Source organism: Alosa alosa, chromosome 16 (genome assembly GCF_017589495.1).
Source record: "Alosa alosa isolate M-15738 ecotype Scorff River chromosome 16, AALO_Geno_1.1, whole genome shotgun sequence".
Taxonomy (NCBI): Eukaryota; Metazoa; Chordata; class Actinopteri; order Clupeiformes; family Clupeidae; genus Alosa; species Alosa alosa.
The window spans coordinates 423,766-451,249 of record NC_063204.1 but is presented as its reverse complement, the minus strand read 5'-3'; the positions used below and the strand labels follow the sequence as shown (position 1 = coordinate 451,249).

Genomic DNA, 27,484 nt, shown 5'->3' with positions numbered 1-27,484 from the left:
ATTTATGACCTCACTAGTTAACTAGTTTGGACAAGGATGCATCAACTAGTTAACTAGTGAGCCTGCTGCCATCACCTAGCTAGCTAGTAAGCCATTTAGGGTTCACTAGTTAACTAGTGACATTGACCTACTCCAACTAGTTAACTAGTGAGTACAATGTATAAGTATAAGTATATATACTCTTTTGATCCCGTAAGGGAAATTTGGTCTCTGCATTTATCCCAATCCATTGAATTAGTGAAACACACTCAGCACACAGTGAAGTGAAGCACACACTAATCCCAACACAGTGAGCTGCCTGCTACAGCGGTAGTGACCAAGCGCATTGTCTAAAAATCGCTATTGTACACTACCTAAAACGCATTACGCCACTGACCAAGAGAAACCTGGTCAGAAGTCTATTGCGAGTTGTTTATATGTTATTTGAAGAGCGCATTGTCAACAGTCATATTGGCGGGTGCACAACGCACCATCCCTCTATCATCCATGAACGCACACCAGCGTCCGTCCATGCACACGTCTGTGGTCAAAATTACTCCAAGACAACTGGTGTGAGACTGCAGCTTTATTCACGACGCCAGGAGCATGTTACACACATGAAATGTCAAAGTAACAAGCCCACACATCTGTGGGTGAAGCCAACTCTTATACCTTACCCCACACCCATGGAAAATCACAAGTTGTCACCCTCCATTAATCACTTAACCATCTGGTATTTTAACAGAGATAAGAAATGTTTACGACCCCACTTAACCATCTGGTATTTTAACAAAGATAAGAAATGTTTACGACCCCCCATCCTGAGGGTTACCCACAGTTCGGTGACACAGGGGTTAATTTAACTAAACATTCCAACATAGGAGTTTCAGAAAACACAAGGGTCAGAGTTAGGAGATGACAATCAGATTTCACTACATGTATATAAGGTATACTCAACATTCAATGAGAAAAATAAAAATTATCCCACACGTCCATGCAAACATTACAAATTGCACGATTACAATGGGAAACATAATTAGAATAAAGATATTACGAAATACTGTACATCTCATGATGAGTAGTTATTCAGCATTATTTGCAAATTGGTATTGACGGTTAAAAGTGATTAGGGGAGAGGCGAGAGACACGTATGGAGCACAGCTGAAGACGCACTGTCACGAGATATAAGCAACTCCTCTGCAGGATAAATGTTGTTTTATTCAGTCATTTGAGCAATATTAGGGTAAGTGTTGCTTTCTTCCAGCCTATGTTTTCGATGGTAACCCATTGTCAGTCAATAATGAAAGTAACTTACTGCATATAACTGTCTTGTCGTTGACTGACACCATGGTGAAGTTAGTTTCACTTTGCCAATGAGTTCAAATAATAGACGAGTGCAAATGTGTGAAGGCTATGCTAGGTTTTAGTAAAGAATGGTTTAATGGAATGACTATTCCATACGGTCTCGCAAGCAGCCTCCTTCAAATGCGCCGTTGACTGTCAAAATACCGATGCATTCTTTGACATTGCGCTTTGTGCCGTTAAAGGAATGACAGATGTCATTCTCATTGGTTTAAATGATGTTACACCCCAAACACAGCCATGACTGATTAAGAAACCTAGGAACACCTTGTTGCGCCATGTGCTTGACGTTTGATAATGAAAACATTCTCAATGTGGACTGGACATCCTACTAAATTTGAATAAGCTTTTGACGAGTGACGATGCGCTTTAGACTGTCATGATAGGGCCCATTGTCTGTTTGATTAGATGTGTATTAGATAGAGTCCGTTAGATTAGATGTGTATTAGATATAGTCTGTTAGATTAGACGTGTATGAGTGTCCGTTAGATTAGATGAGTTTGAGCTGCTGGTGTCATGAGTGTCCTCTGCTTCTCTCTACAGGCCGGACCATGAATGAAGAGCACCTGCAAACACACACACACACACACACACACACACTTGAGTGTCAGAACATGGCTGCTACACACACACTCTCCTGACAGACAAGTCTAAGAACACGCCACACACACACACACACACACACACACACTCTCCTCCTGACAGACAAGTCTAAGAACACGGCACGCACACTCACACATATCTATATATGTAGTATATATAGTCTTTTGATCCCGTGAGGGAAATTTGGTCTCTGCATCCCAATCCGTGAATTAGTGAAACACACTCAACACACAGTGAGGTGAAGCACACACTAATCCTGACGCAGTGAGCTGCCTGCTACAGCGGCGCTCGGGGAGCAGTGAGGGGTTAGGTGCCTTGCTCAAGGGCACTTCAGCCGTTTCTACTGGTCGGGGTTCAAACCGACAACCCTCCGGTTACAAGTCCGAAGCTAACCAGTAGGCCACGACTGCCCAGACAAGTCTAAGAACACGGCCGCCACACACACACACACACACACACACACTCCTCACACACTAGTTTCAGCACATGGAAGCTTTCGTAGAAGGAAGCTGGAGGAAGAAGATGTTGTTATTGGTTCATTACGAGCGTCCAGACTGAGCAACATCAATGCTGATTAGGTCTCAAATCTCTGCTACCAACCTCTGATGCATTATGGGTAATAGAGTTGTGTGTGTGTTGTGTCTAGTCACCAACACTAACAGGAAGCTTAGATCAAATGGAGCACTCGGCCCTTTTGCAAATGAACTGTTTAGATTTTTACCATTTCTGTCCTGTTTCTATCTGACTGTGAAGTCCAGTGCTGTCTCTGTTTGGTGCTTAGTGTAGCCAAGATGAGTGAAGGGGGGCTTCTTGAGACAGTCAGTAGTCAGCTCACAACAAGCACATTATCTACTACTACTAATATAATTGTAGCTTACGTTTTATTTGTAAACAGCTTATACCTACAGTATAATTTGATAATGTCTTTCATCTTCAGGCTACAGGCTGACTTGACTGACATCTTTGGGAGTTATGAGAGCCAATACAGTGGAATGACATAATTCATTAAAACAAAACTGAAATCATTAAAATGCGTATTAAAGACTACACCCATGTCATGTCATTCTTGGAGGAAGCCTTAGGCTACTAGTCTACCAATGGGGGATGAGGCTACTAGCCTAGCCTACGTCATACGTGGATTAAAAAGGCGGAGACAGGCTATATATTTTCATGCCAGCATTTCTGTCTCAATTGCACTCAAATGCACTCAATTATGCGTTGCTTTAAATGCAGCAGTTCTGACGTCTTTAGTCTATAGCCTTCTGTTCATGAGCATTTCTACTATAGACCCTTTCAACAATAAAAACAAAAACAATGCTTGAATGTTCTATTTGCTTCCTCTGCATTAAGATAACATATGGAATGTTAAAATGGAAGCCTTGTGGGGCCAACTATGATGCTGATAATGGAACTCTCTTGAAAGGGTCCCTGGAAATCCAGAGTTCTCGCGAGAGTACAATGGAATTGTCTCTGCGAGACACTCTGGCAATGAGCAATGATGCACGTTACTTTTTCCCCAACATTCCGGGGAACCAGCTAAACTGATGAAGACAGTGCTGCAACGTTGGAGGACAGTACATATTAGTCGTAGTGTTATCCGATTGCGTCAGAGTCCGAAATCATTCAGAGTAAACATGGTCTAGTGTTATCCAATTGTGAGATTTTTAAATGCATGCTTGTTGCCGCCCCTTGAGTTGGGCCATTACATTGCTCTTTGCCAGACCCTTAATCTTTCTAGATTATCAGGGTCTGGATTGTCCAGGCTACTACTCTGATAGTGATACGTTGGTTTATTTGCTGTACTTTTCTGAGTCTGTTTTTGAGTAGCCTAGTTCTGGGGATGGTGGGCGGTCTGCTCTGATTGGACGGCACAGGGTGGGGAAGAGGTGTGGTTTCAAAGATGCGGGTTTTCTTTCGTGTTTAATTGGTCGCCTTCTGAGATCACGGGAAACGCGGGAGTTGGTGCTCATACTGATAGTAATGGGAGTATGGTGGAAGAATTTCTAGAGGAGCAAGAGCTAGTCTGTCTGAATGATAGAAGGGGAACCAGAGTAGATATAGCAAGAGGGTTGGAATCTCCAATCGATCTCACTTTGGTGTCTGAGCAAATAGCTAGAGTCAGTAAGTGGGATGTTATACAAGATACTACAGTAGGGAGCGACCATTACCCAATAATATGTGAAGTAGGAGTGGGTCCAGTTCAGTTGGAGGAAATAGGTTTTAGATGGAAATTAAAAAACGCCAACTGGGCACTTTATAATATGACATGTAGTATGAGGTTAGAAGGAATTAGTCAAAACAGGCATGATAGTATAGATGGTTTTAATGCAGAAGTAGTAGAAATCATGCACACTACTGCAGAAGAAGTTATAGGTAAAGGAAGTGGATTAAAACAACACAAGGTAGTCCCCTGGTGGTCAGATGAATGCAATAAAGCTATTAAGGCAAGAAACAGAGCTTTTAGAAAAGTTAAAAGATAATTTTCCTTTAATGACCTAATAGAATATAAAAAGTCACAAGCAGAAGTTAGACGAGCTATTAGAAAGGCTAAGCGGAGTCACTGGCAGCAGTTATGCAATAACATTGGGAGAGAAACACATATTAGCCAAATCTGGGGTATGATAAGAAGGATGGGTGGTATTAGGAAGGAGTATACATTACCAGCTATCAAATATCAGTAGTCATTCCTCCATCATCAAGTTTGCAGATGACACAGTGATCTTGGGCCTGATTAGTAACAACAATGAACAGTTCTACTTGGATCAGGTTGATGAGGTGGCACAGTGGTGTCAATCTAACAGCTTGACACTGAATATCAATAAAACCAAGGAAATGGTAGTGGATTACAGAAGGCAGCAGCAGAACTACAGTTACACCCCACTAATGATCAGCGGGGCAACCTGTAGAGAGTCACAAGTTTTAAATACCTTGGTGTCCACATTACTGAAGACTTAACATGGACTGTTAACACTCAATATGTTCTGAAGAAGTCCAGACAACGACTCTACTTCCTTCGTCAGCTAAGGAAATTCAAAGTTTCTACATCCATCATGAAGGCCTTCTACACTTCAGCGGTTGAGAGTGTTCTAACTGGTAGCATCATCACCTGGTATGGGAACTCCACAGTTAGAGATTGTAGTACTCTGCAGAGAGTAGTGCGCTCAGCTGAACTCAACTCCCTGCTCTACAAGATATCTATTCCAGAAGAGTACTCCTAAGAGCCCAAAAGATTCTGAAGGACTCTTCTCATCCTAACAATGGATTATTCCTAGCGCTGAAATCAAGAAGACGCCTATGTAGTCACAAAGCCAGAACTGAGAGACTCAGGAGAAGTTTTTATCCCCAGGCCATCCGAACTCTGAACTCACACTATACTGACTTTGCACACATTCACTCCTCAGCACTCTCAAACATTTCCCAACTCTGAACTCACACTATACTGACTTTGCACTCATTCACTCCTCAGCACTCATGACCCCCCCACACACACACACACACATACATGACTTTTAGCACTTTTACATCCCTCTCCCTATGCTACAGACCTTTTATTTATTTTCTTATTTCATCACACGTCAAAACACACACACACACACACATATCTGACTTTCTCCAAATTTTGCACACTTTTTATTTATTATTTTTGATTTCTTCTCCATCTGCCCATGTCCTTGATTGCCTAGCCTTTCTGCCCCCCCCCCCCCCACCCCCAACACACACACTTACATCATCACTGTCATCACTTCACATACATACAGCATACTGCTTGCTACAGTAAGCCTCCTCTACATACTTGCTGCACACTGACCCCACACACACATACACAGCACATTGTCTTCAGGATCTTCTCCAACACACATCCTCTACATACTTACAGCACACTGCCCCCACCTACCCACACACACACTACACACACACACACACACACACACACAGTCACTGCTCCACTCCCCTCCCACCACACACACATCTTCACTGTCATCACTCACATACATTACATACAGTACTCTGCTTGCAATATTAAGTCCCTGCCCCCTTCATACACAGCACATTATTTCATCAGGAAGCTTCTCAACACACATCCCCAACATACTTACAGCACACTGCCCCCAATACACAGCACATTGTCTCATGAGGAAGCTTCTCCAACACACATATTGCACACTGCCCTCTCCCCACATACACAGCACACTATCCCATCTCCCCTGTCATCCCCCAACACACACACCAAGACCCCTGGCAGTTGGGTTAGCCCCCTGAGCCGATGGATCTGCCCAAGGTTTCTTCCTTGGTAAGGGGAGTTTTTCCTTGCCCCTGTTGCTCTTGGGTGCTCCTTGTTGGTGCCCCCACCCAATCCCAATCCTCCCCCACCTTTTTTATGCAGCCCTTGCCACTTAATCTACTAAACCCCTCTTCTACTGCACTTTTTAACCCCCAATTAATGCACAAATAGGCTGACACCAGACATAATTTCACTGCATTTCTTACTTCCAGTAACTATATGCATGTGACAATAAACTTCCTTGTATCCTTGTATCCTTGTAATATAATAATGAAATTATGATAACAGATAAGGAGAAGGTGGAGGCTCTGGCTTGTTAAAGTCCACAGCTCTACAAATCTGACACCTGAAGCTAAGAAAGGTAGAGATGTAATAATGAGAGCACACTCTAACATTTTAATGGTAGAGATGTAATAATGAGAGCACACTCTAACATTTTAATGGTAGAGATGTAATAATGAGAGCACTCTAACATTTTAATGGTAGAGATGTGATAATGAGAGCACACTCTAACATTTTAATGGTAGAGATGTAATAATGAGAGCACTCTAACATTTTAATGGTAGAGATGTAATAATGAGAGCACACTCTAACATTTTAATGGTAGAGATGTAATAATGAGAGCACACTCTAACATTTTAATGGTAGAGATGTAATAATGAGAGCACACTCTAACATTTTAATGGTAGAGGACAATTTTGATGGAACACTAAATGTTTCCTTTTCTTTTTTGAACTGAAAAGAGCATCGGCAGGAGTCAGAGCAACGTTACCTGGTAAGGATGAGATATGTTACAAAATGGTTGAAAACTTAACTCATCAAGCGCAATTAGTGATTCTGCAATTATATAATAAGGTGTGGGGGTACGGGGTATTGCCATCAGCTTGGAAACAGTCTGATGTTATTTCAATTGGGAAACCTGGAAAAGACAAAGGTGAAACTCTTGAACTCTTGAACAATGTCACTCTAATGTTTTTAAATTGTCCTAAAATTGTTGAGAACTGCTCTAAAACTTAAACTGTTTACCATGTTGTTAGTCACTTTGGCTAAAAAGCGTCAGCCAAATGTAATGTAATGTAATGTAATGTAATGAAACAACTAGTTATAGACCTATCGCACTAACATTTAACTTATGTAAAGTAATGGAGTGTATGGTCACTGACAGGATAACTTACATATTAGAGAGCAGGAGCTTGCTGATACCTTAGCAGATAAGAGAGTTTCTGTAGAGGGAGGTCAACTATGGATCCTGTGCTATGTTTAGAGGATGAAATTATGGCTCAGGCTAAAAAGGAACTGGTAGCTGCCTTCTTTGATGTGGAGAAGGCGTATGATATGTTATGGAAAGAGGGTCTTCTTATCAAATTAGAATCCATGGGTATTGGTGGAAGAATGTTCAACTGGATTATGAATTTTTTGAAGGACAGGACTATAGAGGTAAGAGTTGGGCTATCCCACTCCAGGATTTACTCTATAGAAAATGGGGAACCGCAAGGGAGTGTATGCAGTCCTATTTTATTTAATATCATGATTAACAAGGTTTTTTCAGAGGTTGATGCTAGACTTGGGAGGTCTTTATATGCAGATGATGGGGCATTGTGGGTGAGTGGGCGTAATGCAGCATTTGTTGGAAAGAAGCTAAAGGCAGCAGTCAGCATTGTTGAGAAGAGGGGAAACAGGTGGGGTTTCCGGTTTTCTGTGGACAAGATACAGGTTATTTATTTTTCTAATAAATACAATAACCCTACAATACAAGTCACCCTTTATGGGCATTAAGTTAAGCAGGTTCAAAATATAAGGTTTTTAGGTGTGTGGATGGACCATAAACTAACATTTAGAGATTCAGAAAACTGTCACCAAGTGCAAGAAGGCAGTCAATGTTATAAGATGCTTGGTAGGAAGTGGTTGGGGTGCTAGCATGAACTCTCTTAAACATATTTATACTGCCATAGTCAGATCTACATTGGATTATGCATGCATTGTATTTAGTTCAGCTGCAAAATCTCACTTACAAAAGCTTGACTTGGTTCAGGCACAAGCCCTTCGTCTGTGTTGTGGTGCAGTCAAGACTTCTTCAATCCCAGCTCTCCAGGTGGAGGGTGGGGAGATGCCTTTATCGATGAGACGCCTACAGCTTGCCATGGTGTATTGGGTGAATCTGCAGGGGCATAAACAGGATCATCCAATCAAACCTGTGTTGAACTCTAGCTGGGAACATGGAAGGAAACAAATTAGCAGTTTTGGATGGGTGGGAAACAGTCAAGCTAAGAAACTGGGTCTTTTAAAATTAAGTCACAGCTGTACAGTGGCATTACCCGTCATTCCCCCTTGGATATTTCCCTTGCCAGCAGTAGTTTGAAATAGCAAAGATGTCAAAACACTGCAGGGAATATGGTGGGATGAATGATCTGGTGCAACAATACTTAGGTCTCAAGTATAATAGCAGCATTCAAATATTTACAGATGGTTCAAAAGATCCAGATACAGGAAAGACGGGAGCAGCAGTGTATATACCACATTTTCAGAAATCAATATTTAAAAGAACATCAGACCATTTAGCGGTTTACACTTTGGAACTTTTAGCTATTTTACTAGCTCTTACGTGGATAGAGGAGGTTGGGTCTAATCAATATATTATCTGCTCAGACTCAATGGCATCTTTAACTCATTGAATGCCAAGCTGTTTTCGGAAGCTTTGTCCTAGAGTGCCAGCAATCTAGACCATCGTTGATGATTTTTGTACAGCCACAGCATATTCTGTGTTATAGCTATGAACAAATACAATGGCTCGTTTAAAAGGTGAGACTTTAAGCTCTCAGTGGGTGCAAACCGTGTATTTCTACACGCCTCTGTTCCTGAGAAATCCCAAGCTAAACGGTGGCTAGTTTTCATCAAAATCGCTGTTTTTTTCTAGAAATGGAGATATAACGTCTTTCATGAAATATGAAGTGTTGCTTGTAAACTTCGGTAAACTTTCCGGGAAGTGATCAGCGAGACCTGGCGAGACTGCTACCTAGTGATAGACCCACGAAAATGGCCTGGTTTTGACCTGACGTGCATGCGTCACTGATTCGACCCAAAGCGGCAACCGAGTTATGATAAAATGTCCAGATAAAATGTCCAGATTGTGCGTTTTCATGATTTTTCGATCGTCATGTATTTCATTTCCATTCATCACAGAGTTCCCAAAATTACATATAAGGTGTATTAGAGTGTCTAGTTTCGTAATTTAAAATATATATAACATTTATTACGTTTTTGGCACTCAACGCATGGGAAGGAAAAACGTTTTTAGCACTCAATGAGTTAATGAGTATTACAAATTGCAAATCTGTTTGTAGGCCAGACTTGGTTTTTGAGATCTTTCATAGTCTGTATAGACTCCAAAGTCGTAATATAACAGTGTGTTTTCTATGGGTCCCATCTCATGTTGACATAGAACACTGCAAAAAATGAAACCACTTCTAACCAAGTGTTATTGATCTTATATTAAGATTAAAAAATCTATTTGTTATTGTTTTTAGTATGAAAAGACTTACCTAGCGCCCTCTCAAAAGATAATTTTGACTTAATATAAGAAGACTTTAACTTATTTTAAGGAGTCTTATCAAGACAAATTTGCTCAACACACTGGCAGACAAATTTGCTTGTTTTTAGGACAAATTTGCTTAACGCACTGGCAGACAAATTTGCTTGTTTTCAAGATGAGATGTCTTAAAATAAGTCAATTTTTTTTTTTAATTAAGTCAAATGATTTCACAACAAAGCGCTAGGTAAGTCTCTTTATACTGAAAACAATACCAACTAGTTTTATCTAGATATAAGATTAATAACACTTGGTTAGATTTTGTTAGATAAGCAGTTTTTGCAGTGAAGGCAATGAAGTAGTTGACCGCTTGGCTAAAAGGGCTCTTAAGTCAGAGTTGCAATGGACAGTCCCATTGAGTAAAACAGAAATTAAAAGTGTCATTAAAACAGAGGTCAACAAACTATGGCAAGCACAGTGGGAAAAGGAGAACAAAGGTCGTTTTTTATACAGAAACAAGTGATTACAAGGAGGCAGGGTGGTCAGAAGCGAAGGGGAGAAGCGGTGGTCACAAGACTAAAAATTGGGCATACATATCTCAATACATATATACATATTTCAACCACAATACATATCTCAATACATATATACATATATACATATCTCAACCACAATACATATCTCAATACATATATACATATATACATATCTCAACCACAATACATATCTCAATACATATATACATATCTCAACCACAATACATATCTCAATACATATATATATACATATCTCAACCCATTCAATCAACATAGAATAAATATCTCAATACATATATACATATCTCAATACATATCTCAATACATATATACATATCTCAACCACAATACATATCTCAATACATATATACTATCAAATACATATATACATATCTCTCAACCAATACATATACATATCTCAACCACAATACATATCTCAATACATATATACATATCTCAACCACAATACATATCTCAATACATATATACATATATACATATCTCAACCACAATACATATCTCAATACATATATACATATATACATATCTCAACCACAATACATATCCGGACCCTGACGTGATCCTATCCGGACCATAATAGCCTAATTTAGATTTTCACATAAGATTTGAAAGCTGCGCTAAATATTTAGTTGGTTAGGATAACAGCATTTACTTCAGTAGCTTCAGGAACCATCATTTCGCTTGCTGCTACTCAGCCAGTGAAATCTGTACATTCTGATAAAGTCGAGTCAGTGAGTAGTTACAATGGTGAAGAGACTCACTGGATATCTAAGTTAGCGATAAGTCAGTTATTTTCAAATCATAGATTGCTCAAAGAGGAGAAAGCTAGACAGCGAGGACAGAGATTTATATAACGATATGGGGGCAATACCACGCAAAACTGTCACGTCCATAACACCAACTAAATAGGCTACCACAGCATGTTGGCGTTATGGATGTGGCAGTTTTGCTCGGAATTGCCCTGGACCGAATCTTCTACATATTCTGAGACAGGTGATTTTTTAAAGGCAATTTGAAGCACCTCTACTAGAAAAAAGCATATATTTTGAGCAAGCATAGGGTAGGCTAGGCCTACCCATTCAACAGTGAACTTAAACCACAGAAGACCCTCCAGCGCATTGTTAACACAGCTAAGAGGATCATTGGAGCACCACTCCACTCCCTGCAGGACATTTACACCACCACCAAAGCACTAATGATTGTCAAGGACACAACCCACCCTGCACACAAACTGTTCAGCCTCCTGCCCTCTGGAAAGAGGTACAGGAGCCTCCGCTCCCGCACCACCAGACTTGCAAGTAGCTTCATCCACCAAGCAATCAGGATGCTGAACACTCTACCCACTCTCCCATCACTGACAGCCCCCCCCCCCACCCACCAGCCAGCCAGGAACCTAGGATCCTGTCTACCCTTACCCCTGTCAAGTGTAAGCTTAAACTAGGCTACCCCCCCCCCCCAAACACCCCCCCCAGGACCGCCCTGTGGAACTGCACTGTTACTGCGCAGTCTAACGTGTTGCTGCTTCATATCAAGCCTGATATACTTGAAATTACTGCATATCAATGTAAATATACAGTACACATAAGCACAAGTTTAAACTTCATGTAAATGTTATCAATGTTATTTATCACTCTGCCACAATGCTGCTGCTACTACTACTCTGTCAGAAGGTTACGCTAGGACTATGTAAATATACAGTGGGTCCCAGTTAAGTTTGGACGGGAATCACGCACCCCATTTTCTCAGCAGAAATGGCACAAACAACCAACCAAAGGTGTCAGTTGGGAGTTCTGCCACTACTATTTTTGATGCGAATTGACTTACTGCTTCCATGACGCAGTTTCCAAGTCAGTAGAACAATCAGAGAAAGTTGAGCCATTACCAAACATATATGATAAATCAATAGCGTGAGTTTATATATCTTATACCCTATTTCTCACCGATACTTATAGATTTGATAGTGTAGGCCTAACGATAAGTGCATGAGACTTTCAGCGGGGGCACGGGAACTTAAATTGATCACGGTAGCCTAGTTTAAGCTTACACTTGACAAAACATTCTAATATGAAAATGTAGATGCAATTGTTGTAAAATGGTGCAGCTCCTTTAAGAAAGCACCGTGCGCAGGGATGGAAAGAGAGAAAGCGAGAGGGGATGTGTGTTAGAACTTAGATGTGTGTGGAAAAAGCAGACGTGCTGTTGAGACTGGAAAAATAAATCCGCAGATAAAACCAATTATCCTCATTCATTGCAACCACAGCATGCCTGCATGCCGACATTCAAAGATATCAAAGCACCTTTTGTGTTTGTAGGCTATGTAGCACGAACAAATGTACAGCTGGACAAATTATTTAACTACCGGTAATTGATTATAGCCTGTAGGCCTACACCAGCAGTGTTTTTTCTTTTCTTTTTGAGCACGTCCGAATCCCAGGACATAATGCACTGGACCTAATAGGCTCGAGATATAATTCCAAAGGGGGCAGATAGGGGCCTACTGCACTTAAAACTTGAAAAGATTGAAGCTTCCCGAACTTTGAAATTGCGATCAGTGACTGGCATCGGGTGAACGAAGCTTTTCGAAGTTGAACAGGTTAAAAAAAACTATTTGCGCACCTCCATGTCACAGGAGAGACTGGGCTCTCCCTTCTATGAATTGAAAATGGTGAATTGAATGGCGAGTCAGTGTCATTTATTTGTCCAATGTTAGCCTACAGACCAGTTTCCATAGTGCACATCTTATCAATAGTTTGAATGTCGTGTGTGTTTCTGCTCACTGACAAATAGCGTTCAGCACGGATAGATACTTTATTGATCCTCAAGGGGAAATTCAAGGGTCTCAGTAGCATACAGACATAACACACAACATGCACTTACAGCAGAAATGGTAAACATAAGTATAAGTATAAACATATAACTAAACTCAACTGTACAATAAAGACAGTAGAAGATAAGACAGATAAGAAAACTAACAAAACTAAATACTAAATACACTATATGGGGGGACTGGTGAGGTGCTAAAGGGAGTGAGTGTCATGGTGAAGGTGCAAACAGTAGTCCGACCATAGTCCTTACTTATGTGTGCCTGGCAAGGTGCTCGAGAGTGAGTGTCATGGTGGAGGTGCAAAAAGTAGTCCAACATTAGTCCAACAGTGCAACAGTGCAAGAGCAAGGTCTAGAGACCAGCATAAATAATATAGACAAATAGGAGAGTAAAGTGTAATGTAGACAAGGTAAAATAAAAAAACTATTTCAGTGCAAGAACAGGTTGAGGTAATAGGGTTATAGCCATTCATTCATTCAGTATTGTATCAGAAGCCTGACCGCAGCCATTGATCATGTGTGCTATTATAGCATGAAAAACAGTGTAGCAGTAAAACAGTAGTGAAAACATTAGGCTGTGTACAATAGTAAAACAGTAGTAAGCAGTAACGGGCAGTCAGTACTCAAAAAACATGGACATGGAGAGGGTGGAGAGGCAGACAGACTAAGCAGAGAAGTCTATCTCTCCTCTTCCCTTTAGTGAGGCATTGAACAGTTCAGTGGCCCTAGGAACAAATGACTTCCTCAGCCTTTCAGTTGTGCATGGCAGTGAGCCCGAGTCTCCAGCTGATCAAGCTCTTTTGGTTTTTGATTGTGCTGTAGAGCAGATGACATTCATTGTCCAAGATGTTGATCAGTTTGTTTAGGGTCCTTTTGTCAGATATTGAAATGATGCACTCCAGTTCAGCTCCCACTACAGAGCCAGCCTTCCTTACCAGCCTGTCAAGTCGTCCAGCATCCTTCTTCTTTGTGCTTCCTCCCCAGCATACCACTGCATAGAAGAGGACGCTGGCCACAACAGACTGATAGAACATCCTGAGGAGCTTGCTGCACACATTGAAGGACTGCAGCCTCCAGTTTATTGTCCAGGTGGAGACCCAGATACTTGTAGGTGCTTGCCACCTTCACATTGACCCCATCAATGGAGACTGGTAGCAGAGCGGGCTTAGACCTTCGGAAATCCACCACCATCTCCTTGGTCTTTGAAGTGTTGAGTTGGAGGTGATTGAGTTTGCACCACTGCACAAAGTCCTCCACCAGGCTCCTGTACTCCTCCTCTTGCTCGTCCCTGATACACCCCACAATTGCAGTTTCATCAGAAAACTTCTGCATGTGGCATGACTCGTTGTTGTAGCAGAAGTCAGATGTGTACAGGGTGAACAGGACTGGAGAGAGCACAGTTCCTTGTGGCGCTCCGGTGCTGCTGATCAGTGTCAGAGAGGCAGTTCTTCAGTCTGACGAACTGTGGTCGCTCGGTCAGGTAATCTGTAATCCAGGTTACCAGGTGAGCGTCCACACCCATCTGCAAGAGCTTGTCTCCCAGTCTGAGGGGTTGGATGGTGTTAAAAGCACTTGAGAAATCAAAGAACATGATTCTAACAGCACTTTTCCCCTTGTCTAGGTGAGAATGTGTCCTGTGTAGAAGATAAGTGATGGCATCGTCCACGCCCACTTTCTCCTGGTATGCAAACTGTAACGGGTCTAGTGCATGGCGTACCTGGGGTCTGAGCATACCTAAGACCAGCCACTCCATTGTTTTCATCACATGTGATGTTAGAGCGACAGGCCTGAAGTCATTAAGCTCGCTGGCGTGTGGTTTCTTGGGAACGGGGGTGAGACATGATGTCTTCCAGTGTTGGAACTTGTCCGAGACGTAGACTCCAGTTGAAGATGTGCTTCAGTGGCTCCCCCAGTTCAGCAGCACAGGCCCTTGAGCAGCCTTGGACAGTCTGTCAGGCCCGGCTGCCTTACGAGGATGGAGTTTCCTTAAGAGATAACTTACTTGGTCCGCTGAAATGATGGGGGGGATGAGGGGAGTGGAGGGTGAGGAGGAGGAGGGGTGCTTCTGTGAGGGTTGTCGTGTGGCTAGAGACTGATGGCCATTGGCTGAAGCCATTGTTGTCGCTCTACTCATGGTCACCATGTGGGGGAGAGGTGCAATAGCCTGATCAGCAGTGATGATGGAGAGGGGGAAGGGAGGGGAGGGGGGCAGCATCTGAGGTCTGTGTGTCTGATGGCTGTTGACTGAGGTCGTTGTCACCTCTTTGTTCGTGGTCGCCATGTGGGGGAGGGGTGCAATATCCAGTGATGGTGGGGGTGAGTGTTGCCCTGGTAATGAGGTGGGGTGGGGGATGGGCAATCGAACCTGTTGTAAAAGTGGTTCAGCTGGTTCGCCCTGTCCAGGTCTCCCTCCACAGAGCTGCTGCTCTTAAGGCCAGTGATAGATTTCATACAGTCCCACACCTCCTTCATGTTGTTATCTTGCAGCTTCTGTTCCATCTTCCTTCTGTAGTCCTCCTTAGCCTCTTTCAGCTTAATCTTGAGTTCCCCCTGTACTCGCCTCAGCTCTGCCATGTTCCACTCCTTAAACGCTATCTTTTTCCTATTGAGAAGGGTCTTGACATTACTGGTTATTGCATTGCATGTAAATGCAATGGACTATTATCACTGTTCTTCTTATCTGTTTTTACAGTGCATGAAAATGCACTGTACTGTTCTTCCTAGGCAACAACTTCTTATTATTATTATTCCGCTTACCACTTTTTCCGTACGCTATTTCTCTTGAACAGTTTAACTTAGAAACTTCATTCAAACTTTGTAGCGTGGGTATTCAAGCGGACGAAGCTGCTATGTCTTTTCAACTTTGAAACTTTTATACTTTTAAACTATTAAAGAAAAACTTTTTAAAAATCCCCATAGACTTAACATTGCCGATTGTGACATCATAATACTATGGAGTGAGGATTGTCTCAAAATGATTTAAATATATATAAAAGGATATATATACATATACATACATTTATAAATATCCAAATACAAAATACAAATATAAAAATGTGACATACAAATAAATAAACAAATTTATATAAATAAACGTGTCTTTGTAAATATATTTTCGAGATTTGAAAATAAATATGCTTGACTTTGTATGTGGAATCTGCATTTGTGAATCTCCTTTTTGCTTTTATGTCGATGACGTAATTTTGAGACATTCCTACTGCACACCAAGATCCACAAATAAATACCACTAGATTTGAATCACGAAGACACCCTCCACTGAACAACCAGCAGATGGCAGTGTTGTACAACATGTCTGTTATCAACTGATAGCAACTGATCTTTCCGACGCTGTTTTCCCTAGTTCAGTTCAGAGCCAACTTTCCAACTTCCAACTTTCAGTTATCGTCAAATATCTACTTATACACAGCCATTAAACTATTTGAATATCAACATTCATTAAACTGCTAGAAAACATTAGCTAAGTTAGCTAAGTTAGCATGGTTAGCATTGCTAGCACTGCTATAAAACATTAGCTAAGAAGCATGGTTAGCATAGTTAAAAATCTTAGCATAACTGCTAGCAAACTATAGAGCCATTCCAACTTTAGATCAAATTATCGCCAAATATCTACCTATACACATTCATTAAACTTCCAGTCTGTCAACAACTTTTAAACTATTTACCTTCAACTTTTAAACGGTCTACTTTTAAACTATCTATTAAACTAGCTGTCTATCAACAACTTTTAAACTATCTACTGGCTATCAACAACTTTTAAACTATCTACATTCAGCTTTTAAACAGTCTACTTTTAAACTATCAACTTTTATTAAGCTATGCAGCCACCATGTCTATCCTAGCATCACCGTAGTAACCATCTCTGTATTATCTATTTTAACTATGATACATGATATTTTACATCACAACTTCAGCATTTTCATGCACTGGTAATTCCTTGGAATTGCATTTCTAGTTATTATTATTCTTCTTCCGACCAAATTTGACGTTTAATGACACTAAAACCACTGAACCGTTTCACGTCATTGAAACACTCCTACAAAGGTCTTGTAACGGACAATTGTACAATGTCATTTTTACATTTGTAAACTTTATACTTTTTGAGATATTTACGATAAAAGAGCAATAAATTCCCATTGACTTAACCCTCTAGGCGCCACGGTCGACAAGATGCGGTACTGAATAAAACGGCCGATTTAGTCAAATAGGGTGTCATATTTTGTTCGACCTCCACTCCACTAGATGGCAGACATGTCATCGTCATCCCTGAGTCGAAAAAAGGGCACGCTTTAAACAAAACCTTCTAGCTACAGCATATTGAATCAGTCGCGTGAAATACCGAGACTGGTGTGCGTGTGAAAGCCACTTTGTCAGAGCGATATTGTCAGCGTCAGCGAGTATTTGCATTAGATTATCGCCTAATGGCATCAAAAAGTTTACCTGAAATGAAGTGTTGGGTCTTCTATTCAAGGACCCTGATTCTGAAGGGGAATATCTGCCTTCAGAAAATGGCGGTGATTCGTTTAGTGAGGCTTCAGATCGTCCCTGCCTTGCAATGATGCAGCTGGACAAAGTGAGAGTTTACTCCATAGTTTAGCTTACACCAAGCACAAACGTTGAATCGTTTGCCCAATGTCACTGGTGGGAATAATGTTTCAAGGGTTGGTGTTCATCAGGAAGTTAGCAGGGTGTTAGTGGTGTGGCGAGCGAGGCTGGAGGTAGCCTAATATCCATAAGCGCCAAGCTTCTGAGCGTGTGCCTCTCCATGTCGCTCGCGACAGTAACATGGTGGAGCCTTTGTCCTAATGCCACTGGGTATGTTAGGCGAGGTCGAAGTGCTCATAGGACAGTTAGGGGGAGGCGTAGAGGCAGTGTGGGGAGTCGCAATGAGAATGACAGTAGGCCTAGTCGAGCTGGCGCAAAATTCTCTCCCACTCGGCCGGCCCATGAGGCAGATCTGGCCATGCTGCTCGCAACAGGAGCAGAGGTGGTGACATGGGGCAGGAGAGCCATTAGGCCATGCATAGTCTATCACAAGATGATGGGAATGCCCGGCCCTGTATGGATAGGATATGGATATGGATAGTCATTCTACAGCAAAAAAGCTCTACAGCAAAAAAATTGTCAGCCATTTATTAGTAATGATTTACACTGTTGATTATCTATTTCCCTGACCATTTTAGGACATATATGTGTCCTTTTTTGTGTGTTCATGTCCTTGTGATGTGTGTGTGTCTTTGTCAGCTAAAAAAAATCAACAAAACAACAAAAACAAACAAATAACATTGTCTCTTGTCTTGTCTCGTCATCTCACTCCTGATCTGTGCCTTGCCGTGGCAAGTGAGCTTTTGAACTAAACAGGTCTTGTCTACTTGTGTTTGTGTGTCATCTGAATAATATATATGTGCCCCATACATGGAATCAGAGTGCCTACTGTATGTAGTAAATGGAAAATCTCTACAGCAAAAGGTGCCTACCGCTACATGCATTTGGTTTGTTTCTGCCATTTATTAGTAATGATTTACATAGTTTGTTTACTACTTAGTATTTACCTGAGCATTCAGCATTGTGCAATATAGCATACAGAAGGTGAGGGACATTTTGGGGGGAAAGAAGTGGTGCATTCAAACATGCAACTTTTCATGAAAATTCTATAATCCAAGATGGCCGCCACCATATGACGTCATAATATGCAAATTAGATATAAACATTTAATCCCTACATATAGTTTGGGTCATCCCAGAGCCATAGAGAGAAAGAGTTGCGACACTCCCCATTGGACTCCGTTGTGCGCTTTTTGCCGCCTACTTCCGGGGTATGCAGCCTCGTGTAGTTCAAAAAGCCATTCTATGCTGTTGGGTCAACTGTCTATATTGTATCATAGGCCCTTTATGATGCATATACTGATCTTTTGTTGTATGTACACAGCGTAATTATATATATATTTTTTATCTTGGTAGACGACCGATTGCCTGCTAGTTTGTTAGCTTGACTTGCCTTCTGTGAAGGTAACGTTATATCCAGGGGTAAATTGATTAAATAGCTACCTCTTTTGAACTGTCAACTGTCTATATTTTATCAGAGGCCCTTTATGATGCATATACTGATCTTTATTTGTATGTACACAGCGTAATTATATATATGTTTTATCTTGGTAGACCACCGATTGCCTGCTAGTTTGTTAGCTTGACTTCGCCCTCTGTAAAGGTAACGTTAACGTTATATCCAGGCGTAAATTCATTAAATAGCTACCTCTTTTGAATAGTCAACTCTGTATATTATATAAATAGGCCCTTTATGGTGCATATGCTTATATTTATTTGTATGTGCACAGTGCAATTTACATATATTTTCTTAACTTGGTAGACAACCGATTTTCAGTCATTGCCTGCTACTTAGTTATCTCGATTTTGCGAGCTGTGAAGAAGGTATCGCTACACCAAAAATTACAAAGTTCAGTAGTGAATCTCTGACATATTTTATTTAGTAAATTATTGATGTTAGATTACTAGGATCATTAAGGTTGATTAAGGACGTTTTTTTTTAGGTTGTATCTGCTGAACCTGGCGGTGTTAGCTAGTCAGCTGAGTACTGTGTATCTGATGCTAGTAGAAATAAGGTTTGTTTAAAGGGAAACTTGGCAGGATTTCCCCCTCTGCTGGAGAAATTGCACATTATGCTATTTCAATCTGTGTGAAAAGATGATAAAGCACATGGATTTGTTTACAAACACTGCTGCTGCAGCGAACTGTTAGCATGACTGTTAGCATTTTGGCAGAACTATGTGGATGTTACAAGGTAAGAAACACGCATTTAAAAACGAGCTTCTTGTTTCTCACTGGTCTTTCGGGGCTGGTAGTCTCAATGTTGCAAGGTTGGTTTTCTGCTGCTGGTGGCTAGACTGCTGGCAGCTGTCACCATTTTAACCGGAACAGGTCATTTAACCATCCAAATGATTTCTAAACGGGTTTATTAAGTTGAAATAGTTGCCAAGTTCCCCTTTAATTACACCCTTGAAAGGGCTGTTGGATTGCATGTAGGAATACAAATTATTTTACACAAAAAATTATCATAAGCCATAATGAGCTTTAAAATGTTTATTACTCAGACAGTAGTGTGACTAATTTGTTTCCCAAACACTGCTGCTGCAGGCGGCTGCTGCAGGATTTTTTTTTCAGCTCATGGCATGAGGGAAGGTTGCTGTCCAGACTCATGGCCTCTCTTTCCAGCTGTTCCACTACGACGTTGGAGGATTCCATAAGGGAATCACTCGTCTTGGAACGGGACAGCTGCTCCACGTGCTGCAGGAGAGTGAACAGCTCATCGGATGGCCGGTATAATGCACCCCTTTTAAATTCCTATAACTGTAGTAAAACAGCTCTCTCACTTGTTGTGTTGGTTACTTTTTCAACCAGTGCACACTGGCATTCCTCACAGAGCGAGAAGCCGATGACCCTCTTCGCTATGTATCCTGCCAGGTAGTAGAGGACACAAGACTCGGTCTTTGTGAGGTCAGGTGGTGATGGGTCTACCAGCTGCTCCACTCTCACAACCTCAGAAGCACTGCAGTTGCTGTTCTGGCTGTCCAAGAAGTCCGCCAAGTGGTCTGATGCATCATCCAGGTAACTGCCAGTATGCGTTGTCGAGAGGAACTGCCCTACAGTGACAGCCCGTAGTGCATAGTGGAACTCCACAGGTGTCGGGACTGAGTTCCTCTGACGTATGCAAGAAAAAGTATTTTCTAGGCAGTCCTGAGTGAACCGGCTTGTTAAGACAAATTTGTGCCCCTGTCTCAACAGATCTTGCTGGACCTCCAGTATTGTCGTTGTGGCCATCACCAGTCCTGTCTGGACTGGTTTCCAGCTGCCCTGGGGACCGATCTTCAGGCCCTGAAAAAATGGATCGAGTCACGGAGGAAGCTGATGGCCTTTTCATACTCTTCCATCTTGAAGTGACTGAGGGCAGTGACAACATTGCGGGACGACATGAGGTCAAACCAGTGGTCCATCTTATCCAAAAATCATGCCGTTGTAAAGTAGGACTCTGGTCTGCGCTCCTCCTCTACCATGTACCTCAGGGCGGCACTTGTTGCTTTGCTGAATACATGCATTGCTGAACTCACCTTCATTTTTTCGAAATGGCTAGGCTCAAGGACACCTCTGGACAAATTGGGTGCCAGCTTTAGTGCCATGCCCTCTTGGAAGGACACCAGATCCTTTAAAGGGGCAACAGAGACCTCACTGGACGCCAGCTGCTCCTTTTCCACCACATCCAGAGGTATGGTGATGATGTGACCACGGATAATGGCACTCTTCAAGTTTTTGACGAGATGAGGAACGTCAGGCATGAAATGGAGGCGCTGGTTTGGCTCAACAGGATGCTGGATCCATGGTTTGTCATAGGTCACCCCAAAGGACTTCCACATTGCTCTATTGGGGCTCCCCATGTCTGTGGTGATGTTAAGCACATGAAGCCCTACAGATGCTGCCGCTTCAACAATGCTGACTATGATGGGCCGGTAAACTGCACCATTGGTGGAATTGCCGCTGTAGTGGTAAGCCACGACTTGTTTCCACCGCGTTGTAGCTCCAGCCAGCATAAACACCAGTGCATGTCGCTTGTCCTTGGTGGCCGGGCAGCGTGATGTTGCCAAATAGCCTCCCCGTTCCCAGATGGAGCTCCACGCCTGGAGTAATGGACATTTCATCTAAGGAAAGCACACACTCTCTCTCCATTTCACTCATGCCACCTGCCTTCAGCCTCAGCATCTCAAACACTTCCCCCAAAACTCCCGGCTCCAGCTTTACATGTTGCATCCTCCTTTGCAGCGTGCGGATGTTAGGCAGTGGAATCTGCATTTGCTGGAGGGTTTTATAACCGGTGGTGCCAGCAGTAAATCTTATTTTTATAAGATCCTTTCCCCACCGTATTCCTCTCTTCTTTTCCTGTCCAAGGGCTGTCATTTGGTTATGATTAACTAAATTGTTCCTCTTTTTTAACGCCAAATTAATTCTTTTTTGCTGTGCTAGAGCCCTCTCTGCTCTCCTTCTCATTAACTTCTCCATTTTAAGTTGCCTTATTAGGTCCTCCACAATTGCACTATTAGACCCTGGCAGTCTGGTCCCTGGAGCACCTGGCCCTGGCAAAGTTGGTTCGTCGTTGCTGGCTCCTGACTGACTGGCCCTCGGCACACACATCCCTGGATCACCTGCCCCTGGTAAAGTGGCCTCTTGGTAGCTCTCTCTGTCTCCTGTCATGTCCCTTTCCTTGCCCTCAAAATCCACCTCCATTTCTCCCTCAACCTCTGTAACAATAACAAGGTAATGTTGCTGTTATATGTATTTTGCCTTTGCATTTGCACATACTGTTATCTTCAATATAAGGGTACACTACACTCCTATAGAAAAGAAATTAAAGCGAAACATTACTGTAATGTGAATCAAATCATCTGCCACAATCAGAAACCAAAAAAATGTATAAACTCATCTACTGGCAATGGTTAATTTGGTAGAAATTTGTAGATTATCTACATTCTGTATGCAAATCCTCAGAGAATCCCTGAAGCTGGATGTACTAATATGAATGTAATGTCTCATTAGGAGTGTAGTCTATCCTTGAATTACATTAAATGGGGAATATTGTTGCATTGTTGCTGCATGTGTCATACCGAAGTTTAATTTGCCGTATGTGTGGTCTGTTATACTTTGGGTTGGTGCTGGAGGCACCCTTCCAGAAGGGGGTTTCCTCCTCTTCGGCTTAGGCCGATGAAGGAATATTGTTGGCACAGCATCTGGCCTCAACTTCAACTTGCCTCCGGTTTTTGTGGCAGTGAATTGGTCATCTTCAAAGTGTACCTGAAGGTAGGCTTGTAAGATCAGTTTCCATTGCACTTCAGATATTAGCAGTCATAATTCTCTACACTTAGAAATATGATGCCCTTTGAAATGCTTGCAAGTGATGTCACCTCTGAACATTACTTACATGACATAGTTTTTCGGTTGTTGCTGGTCCCGGTCATTTTGCAGGTTTTCGCGGCTGACCATTGTCATCCATATTTTCATCCGATCTTTGTCCTTGGGAAGCCATACATGCGGTAACCCTTCTCAGACCGATTGGTGCATCAAATGCTGCACAGCCAACCATGGTATGACCACTGATCTACAAAATGTTAGTTGTAACCAATGAACCACGACCTTGCTGGACCACCAGTATCGTTGTTGTGGACACTGTAATGCGTATGTTTGTTGATCTTATTCATGCTTGTTCCCATTTTTTTTTGTTCCACACTGTTCATTTTTATCTTATGCCAGGTACCTTTATTATGAATGTTGTCCTTCCTTTCAGCCCTGAGGCATTCTGAAGCCTGATGTATGTGGAGGATTTTTTTAAATGTATTAATCACTTATAATATTCCTCCCTGTTCCTTCACTTTGTTCTTGTTTTTCCAGTTAGATACACACATTTACACACACACACACACATCTTGTTGTCTCACTCAGTATTTTTTATTAAACAATATTTGATTCATTCATCCAAGCTTAATGAGTTGTTATTCTTTAATATATTTGATTCTTTGTGCATGGCTTAGTTTTAAAACTAATCATGGTTGTGTGGTCAACTCCTGCCTCATCAGAAGAAGTGGGTGTAAATGCTGAATGGACTGTTTTTCAAAAAAGCAAAAAGGTACAACGGAGTCCAATGGGAGTGTCGCCTGTCACTGTTCTCTATCACTCTCTCTGCAGCTAACCTTACTCTGCATTAACCCAGAGCCGTAGAGAAAATCTTAATAACTCTGCACTTACCTATAGACCCAAACATATAAGCATAATGCTTTTGATAATATGTGAATGGCTTAATCTTAAAATTATATTCTTAGTCTTAACATGATCATGTTTCACGTTGTGGTCTGGGGGTGACCACTTATCAGAAGTGAGCTAGCTGCTAGGCTTAATGCTGAATGGACCCACGCAGACGCTACCACGAAGGTAAGCTAATGGCTGAATCGAATTTATAAGCAAAATCCGCGGTAATCAATAATACAGCCCAGTTGCGATAAAATGAAAATCATGAGACATCTGTCATCACATGAATGATATGGAAAAGAAAACTTAAGTTAGAGCCGCTCTAACTTGTACTTCTGTCCATGCGAACATGAACATAAGCTTTTCCTCCAAAATGTAAAACTTATCTAAGTAATATACAGCTTTTTTCGTTGTCACCCTGCCTCTCAAAATGCAAAACTGACATCAACAAATATGTAATCATGCAATAACAGCTGAAAAAAGTAGTAGGGTGTATGTTTATATATATATTTACCGTTAAATAACATGTCGCTGCTGTCTGTCCCATAGAAGAACATGACAGCCAAAGGTATGTTTTGAACTATAGCGTTTACACGAACCACGGACTGCACTGGCGGTGACATCAAAGAGTGTCGCTCTTTTTCTCTCTATGGCTCTGGGTCATCCTTAATATTTCTCTAATTTACAGAAAGTCTCTATCTCTTATCACTTTTAAGATAAAGCCTTTTGAAATGAAGATGTCAAAATCGAACGTTTCGAAAAAAAAACCTCTGGCGCCTAAAGGGTTAACATTGACCTCCATGGCGGCAACCTTAAGCATTATGACGTGACCTGCAGCTGAAAACAATTAAATGGGAACTTGGCAACTATTTCAACGTAATAAACCCGTTTAGAAATCATTTGGATGGTTAAATGACCTGTTCCGGTGAAAATGGTGACTTTCACTGCTGCGCCTAGCGTCCCCAGGCGGAAAACCAACCTTGCAACATTGAGACTACCGTCCCGGAAAGAGAAGTGAGAAACAATAAACTCGTTTTAAATCGTGTTTCTTACCTTGTAACATCCACATAGTTATGCCAAACGTATGCTAGCCGTTCGCTAGCTTGTAAACAAATCCATGTGCTTTATTGTTACCTTTTCCCACAGTTTAAAATAGCATAATGCACAATTTCTCCAGCAGAGCGGGAAATCCTGCCAAGTTTCCCTTTAACAGCTGCTACCGAACGCGAGCTACCGCTGGAGCTGTGAATCTTCTGAACGTCTTCGCCTGCTGTGCCGTGGTCACTTTATTTGCTCGTAAACCTTCAGAGGCACATTTCTCTAATTAGAGACAAGGTAAGTGTTCCGGTTTTTTGGTATTTGAGTCATTTATGTCGTCAAACATTATGTAACGTTAGCGTTATATGTATGAAATGATGGGTCACAAATAACTAAACTAACGTTATAACGTTAGGTAACGTTAGTGAAATAGTTGACGTTAGCACCTTGCTACTTTGATATGTATTATGTAAAGAAACCCACTGTTAATCAACGTTAATATGTCGTCAACTTTACAGTGACCGATTAGCTGTAGGTTTCGATGATAGAAATCGACAATCAAACGTAATGCACTAATTAGTGCATTAGTTCATAGGCCTACTAACCAGCAGCGTTTTAACTACAACGTTAACGTAAACCAGAGAAGTAACGTTAGGCATATAGATACTAGGCTCTGGTTCTATCAGGTCACTTTCGGCAGAATCAAGCACCTAGAATAGCTTATGAATGCAGACTGCATGGTGCTTGATTGTAGCCTAGGCTACTGTGTGAAGGGACCTGATGAAACCCATCATGGGTTTCATTCATGGCATGAATAACGTTAGCTACTTGTTGATGGTCATAACGTTATAGCTTCTACCTTTCACATTTTAGTTAAAGCTAGCAGATATGGTCCTGTTTTTATTTTAACAAATGTTTAACGTTGTACACCGCTTGTTTGTGTATCAAATAGGCCAGGCTACGTTTTCATTCTACGCTCCTAAATTCTTACGTAGCCTAAGTAAACACTATCACGGTATGCTATAGTTCGTCTATTGATGGGTTTCATCAGGTCCCTTTCCACAGGTGTATACAATCAAGCACCTAGATTATGAATGCATTGGTGCTTTATTAATACTCCTGTGGAAAGGGACCTTATGAAAGCCATGAATGGGCTACTGTTAGGAAATGGACCATACGACTAAAGTCTTTTTAAAACACACTAAGTTGAGCTATAATGTTTGTGTTGTCAACATAGGCTACAATGTTTACTTGGCCTACTCATTTCTGCATTGTTCTGGTCTATAAATTAAAGTGTAGCCTGGCCCGAGAATCAAGCTTTCCAGTTGTAGTACATTGTAATCTGTAGGAAAAAATGTGGCTGACAGACCTAGCAAGCTGTTCAAGTTATAGCAGTTGGTTATCAAGATACTTATCAGAATGATCCGTCCTTACTCATATGATTATCAACAGCAACAACAAACCCATTGCCTGCAAAGTTTTCTAAGCTGTTAACGTTTTATATGTAAAAAATATAATTAGCTATCAACTATCCTTAAACTGAAAACGATAAAACACAGAATTCTGCTTTGTTTGCAATTTAATACTATAGGCTAGTATTTAAGCTTAACTACCAGTAGCTTGATGGTACAACAATTGGATTATACTCTACCTATTTTTATTGTCGAGAGAAGAATTGTTAGAATTGTTGAGAGAATTGTTTAAAGCTTAAACTGTTTACGATGTTAGTCGTTAGGTTAAAAGTGTGTCAGCCTAAGGTAATGTAACAACTTCACTTAAATAAATGAGTTGTATTGAACAGTTGTACAATTGCAGACATTCCTTGTATTGTTTTAGTATAACTGTTAAACTTGTTTGCTTTTGTGTTTTAGGTTCCAGACCAGACCAGTGGTGATGACCGTGTATGACATTACATGTGTGCCTGTCTGTGTGCACACCTGCCAACCAATCTCTGACAATGTTGCTAGCAACATACCTACTAACATACATTCTTACAAACATGTGACCATATCTCAACATATCTGTACACATACCATTTAACCATACTGAGACTTATCCGAGATCTACACTGAGACATTGTAACTTGTATACTTGTGAATCATTCATACCTCTGAATCATACCTGTGCTGTAACATACATAGCTGTGCTGTTAGATCTCTCTTTTTAGACCTGAGCTGTGCTGTGTGAAAAATAAGATTCTAACCTAAGTTCTGTCTAAAACTGATCATCTGAAGGGCTGACTCTTTTATTCTTCAGTGTATATATCACCATCAAATTTGACCTAATACCATTAACTGAGGCCTCTAGCTGTTGCTGCCAGTTCAGATTTACCACTGATAAATAGATCTGTCTTAGGATAATATGATTGGCATTATCAAGTTCTGTATATATATATATACAAAACTGTGATTTTTACTTCAAGCTTACATTGGTAAGTGTTCATTAGTGTATTCTGAGTATCATTCTGCTGTATTAAAACAAAGAATGTTGATCA

General features: G+C 41.3%; 1 protein-coding gene and 2 long non-coding RNA genes across 3 annotated transcripts in view; 2 read left to right on the top strand and 1 right to left on the bottom strand.

Annotated features, from left to right (window-relative positions):
• The window catches only part of LOC125309806, a 12,617-nt gene extending 10,601 nt beyond the window's left edge, over positions 1-2,016 (top strand). Inside the window, exon 6 of the mRNA XM_048266931.1 lies at positions 1,885-2,016. Within this exon, the coding sequence (XP_048122888.1) occupies positions 1,885-1,982 (98 nt within the window). The 3' untranslated portion in view covers positions 1,983-2,016. The remainder of the gene's footprint in view (positions 1-1,884) is intronic.
• A 5,754-nt stretch (positions 2,017-7,770) lies between these two features.
• Positions 7,771-25,054, bottom strand: LOC125309510. Its single transcript, XR_007196140.1, has 3 exons — positions 25,006-25,054; positions 8,239-8,384; positions 7,771-7,922 (listed from the first exon to the last, which is right to left on the bottom strand). It is a non-coding gene; the product is annotated as an uncharacterized LOC125309510 (long non-coding RNA).
• Positions 24,928-27,158, top strand: LOC125309509. Its single transcript, XR_007196139.1, has 3 exons — positions 24,928-24,966; positions 25,130-25,287; positions 26,862-27,158. It is a non-coding gene; the product is annotated as an uncharacterized LOC125309509 (long non-coding RNA).
• Positions 27,159-27,484: the final 326 nt, after the last annotated feature.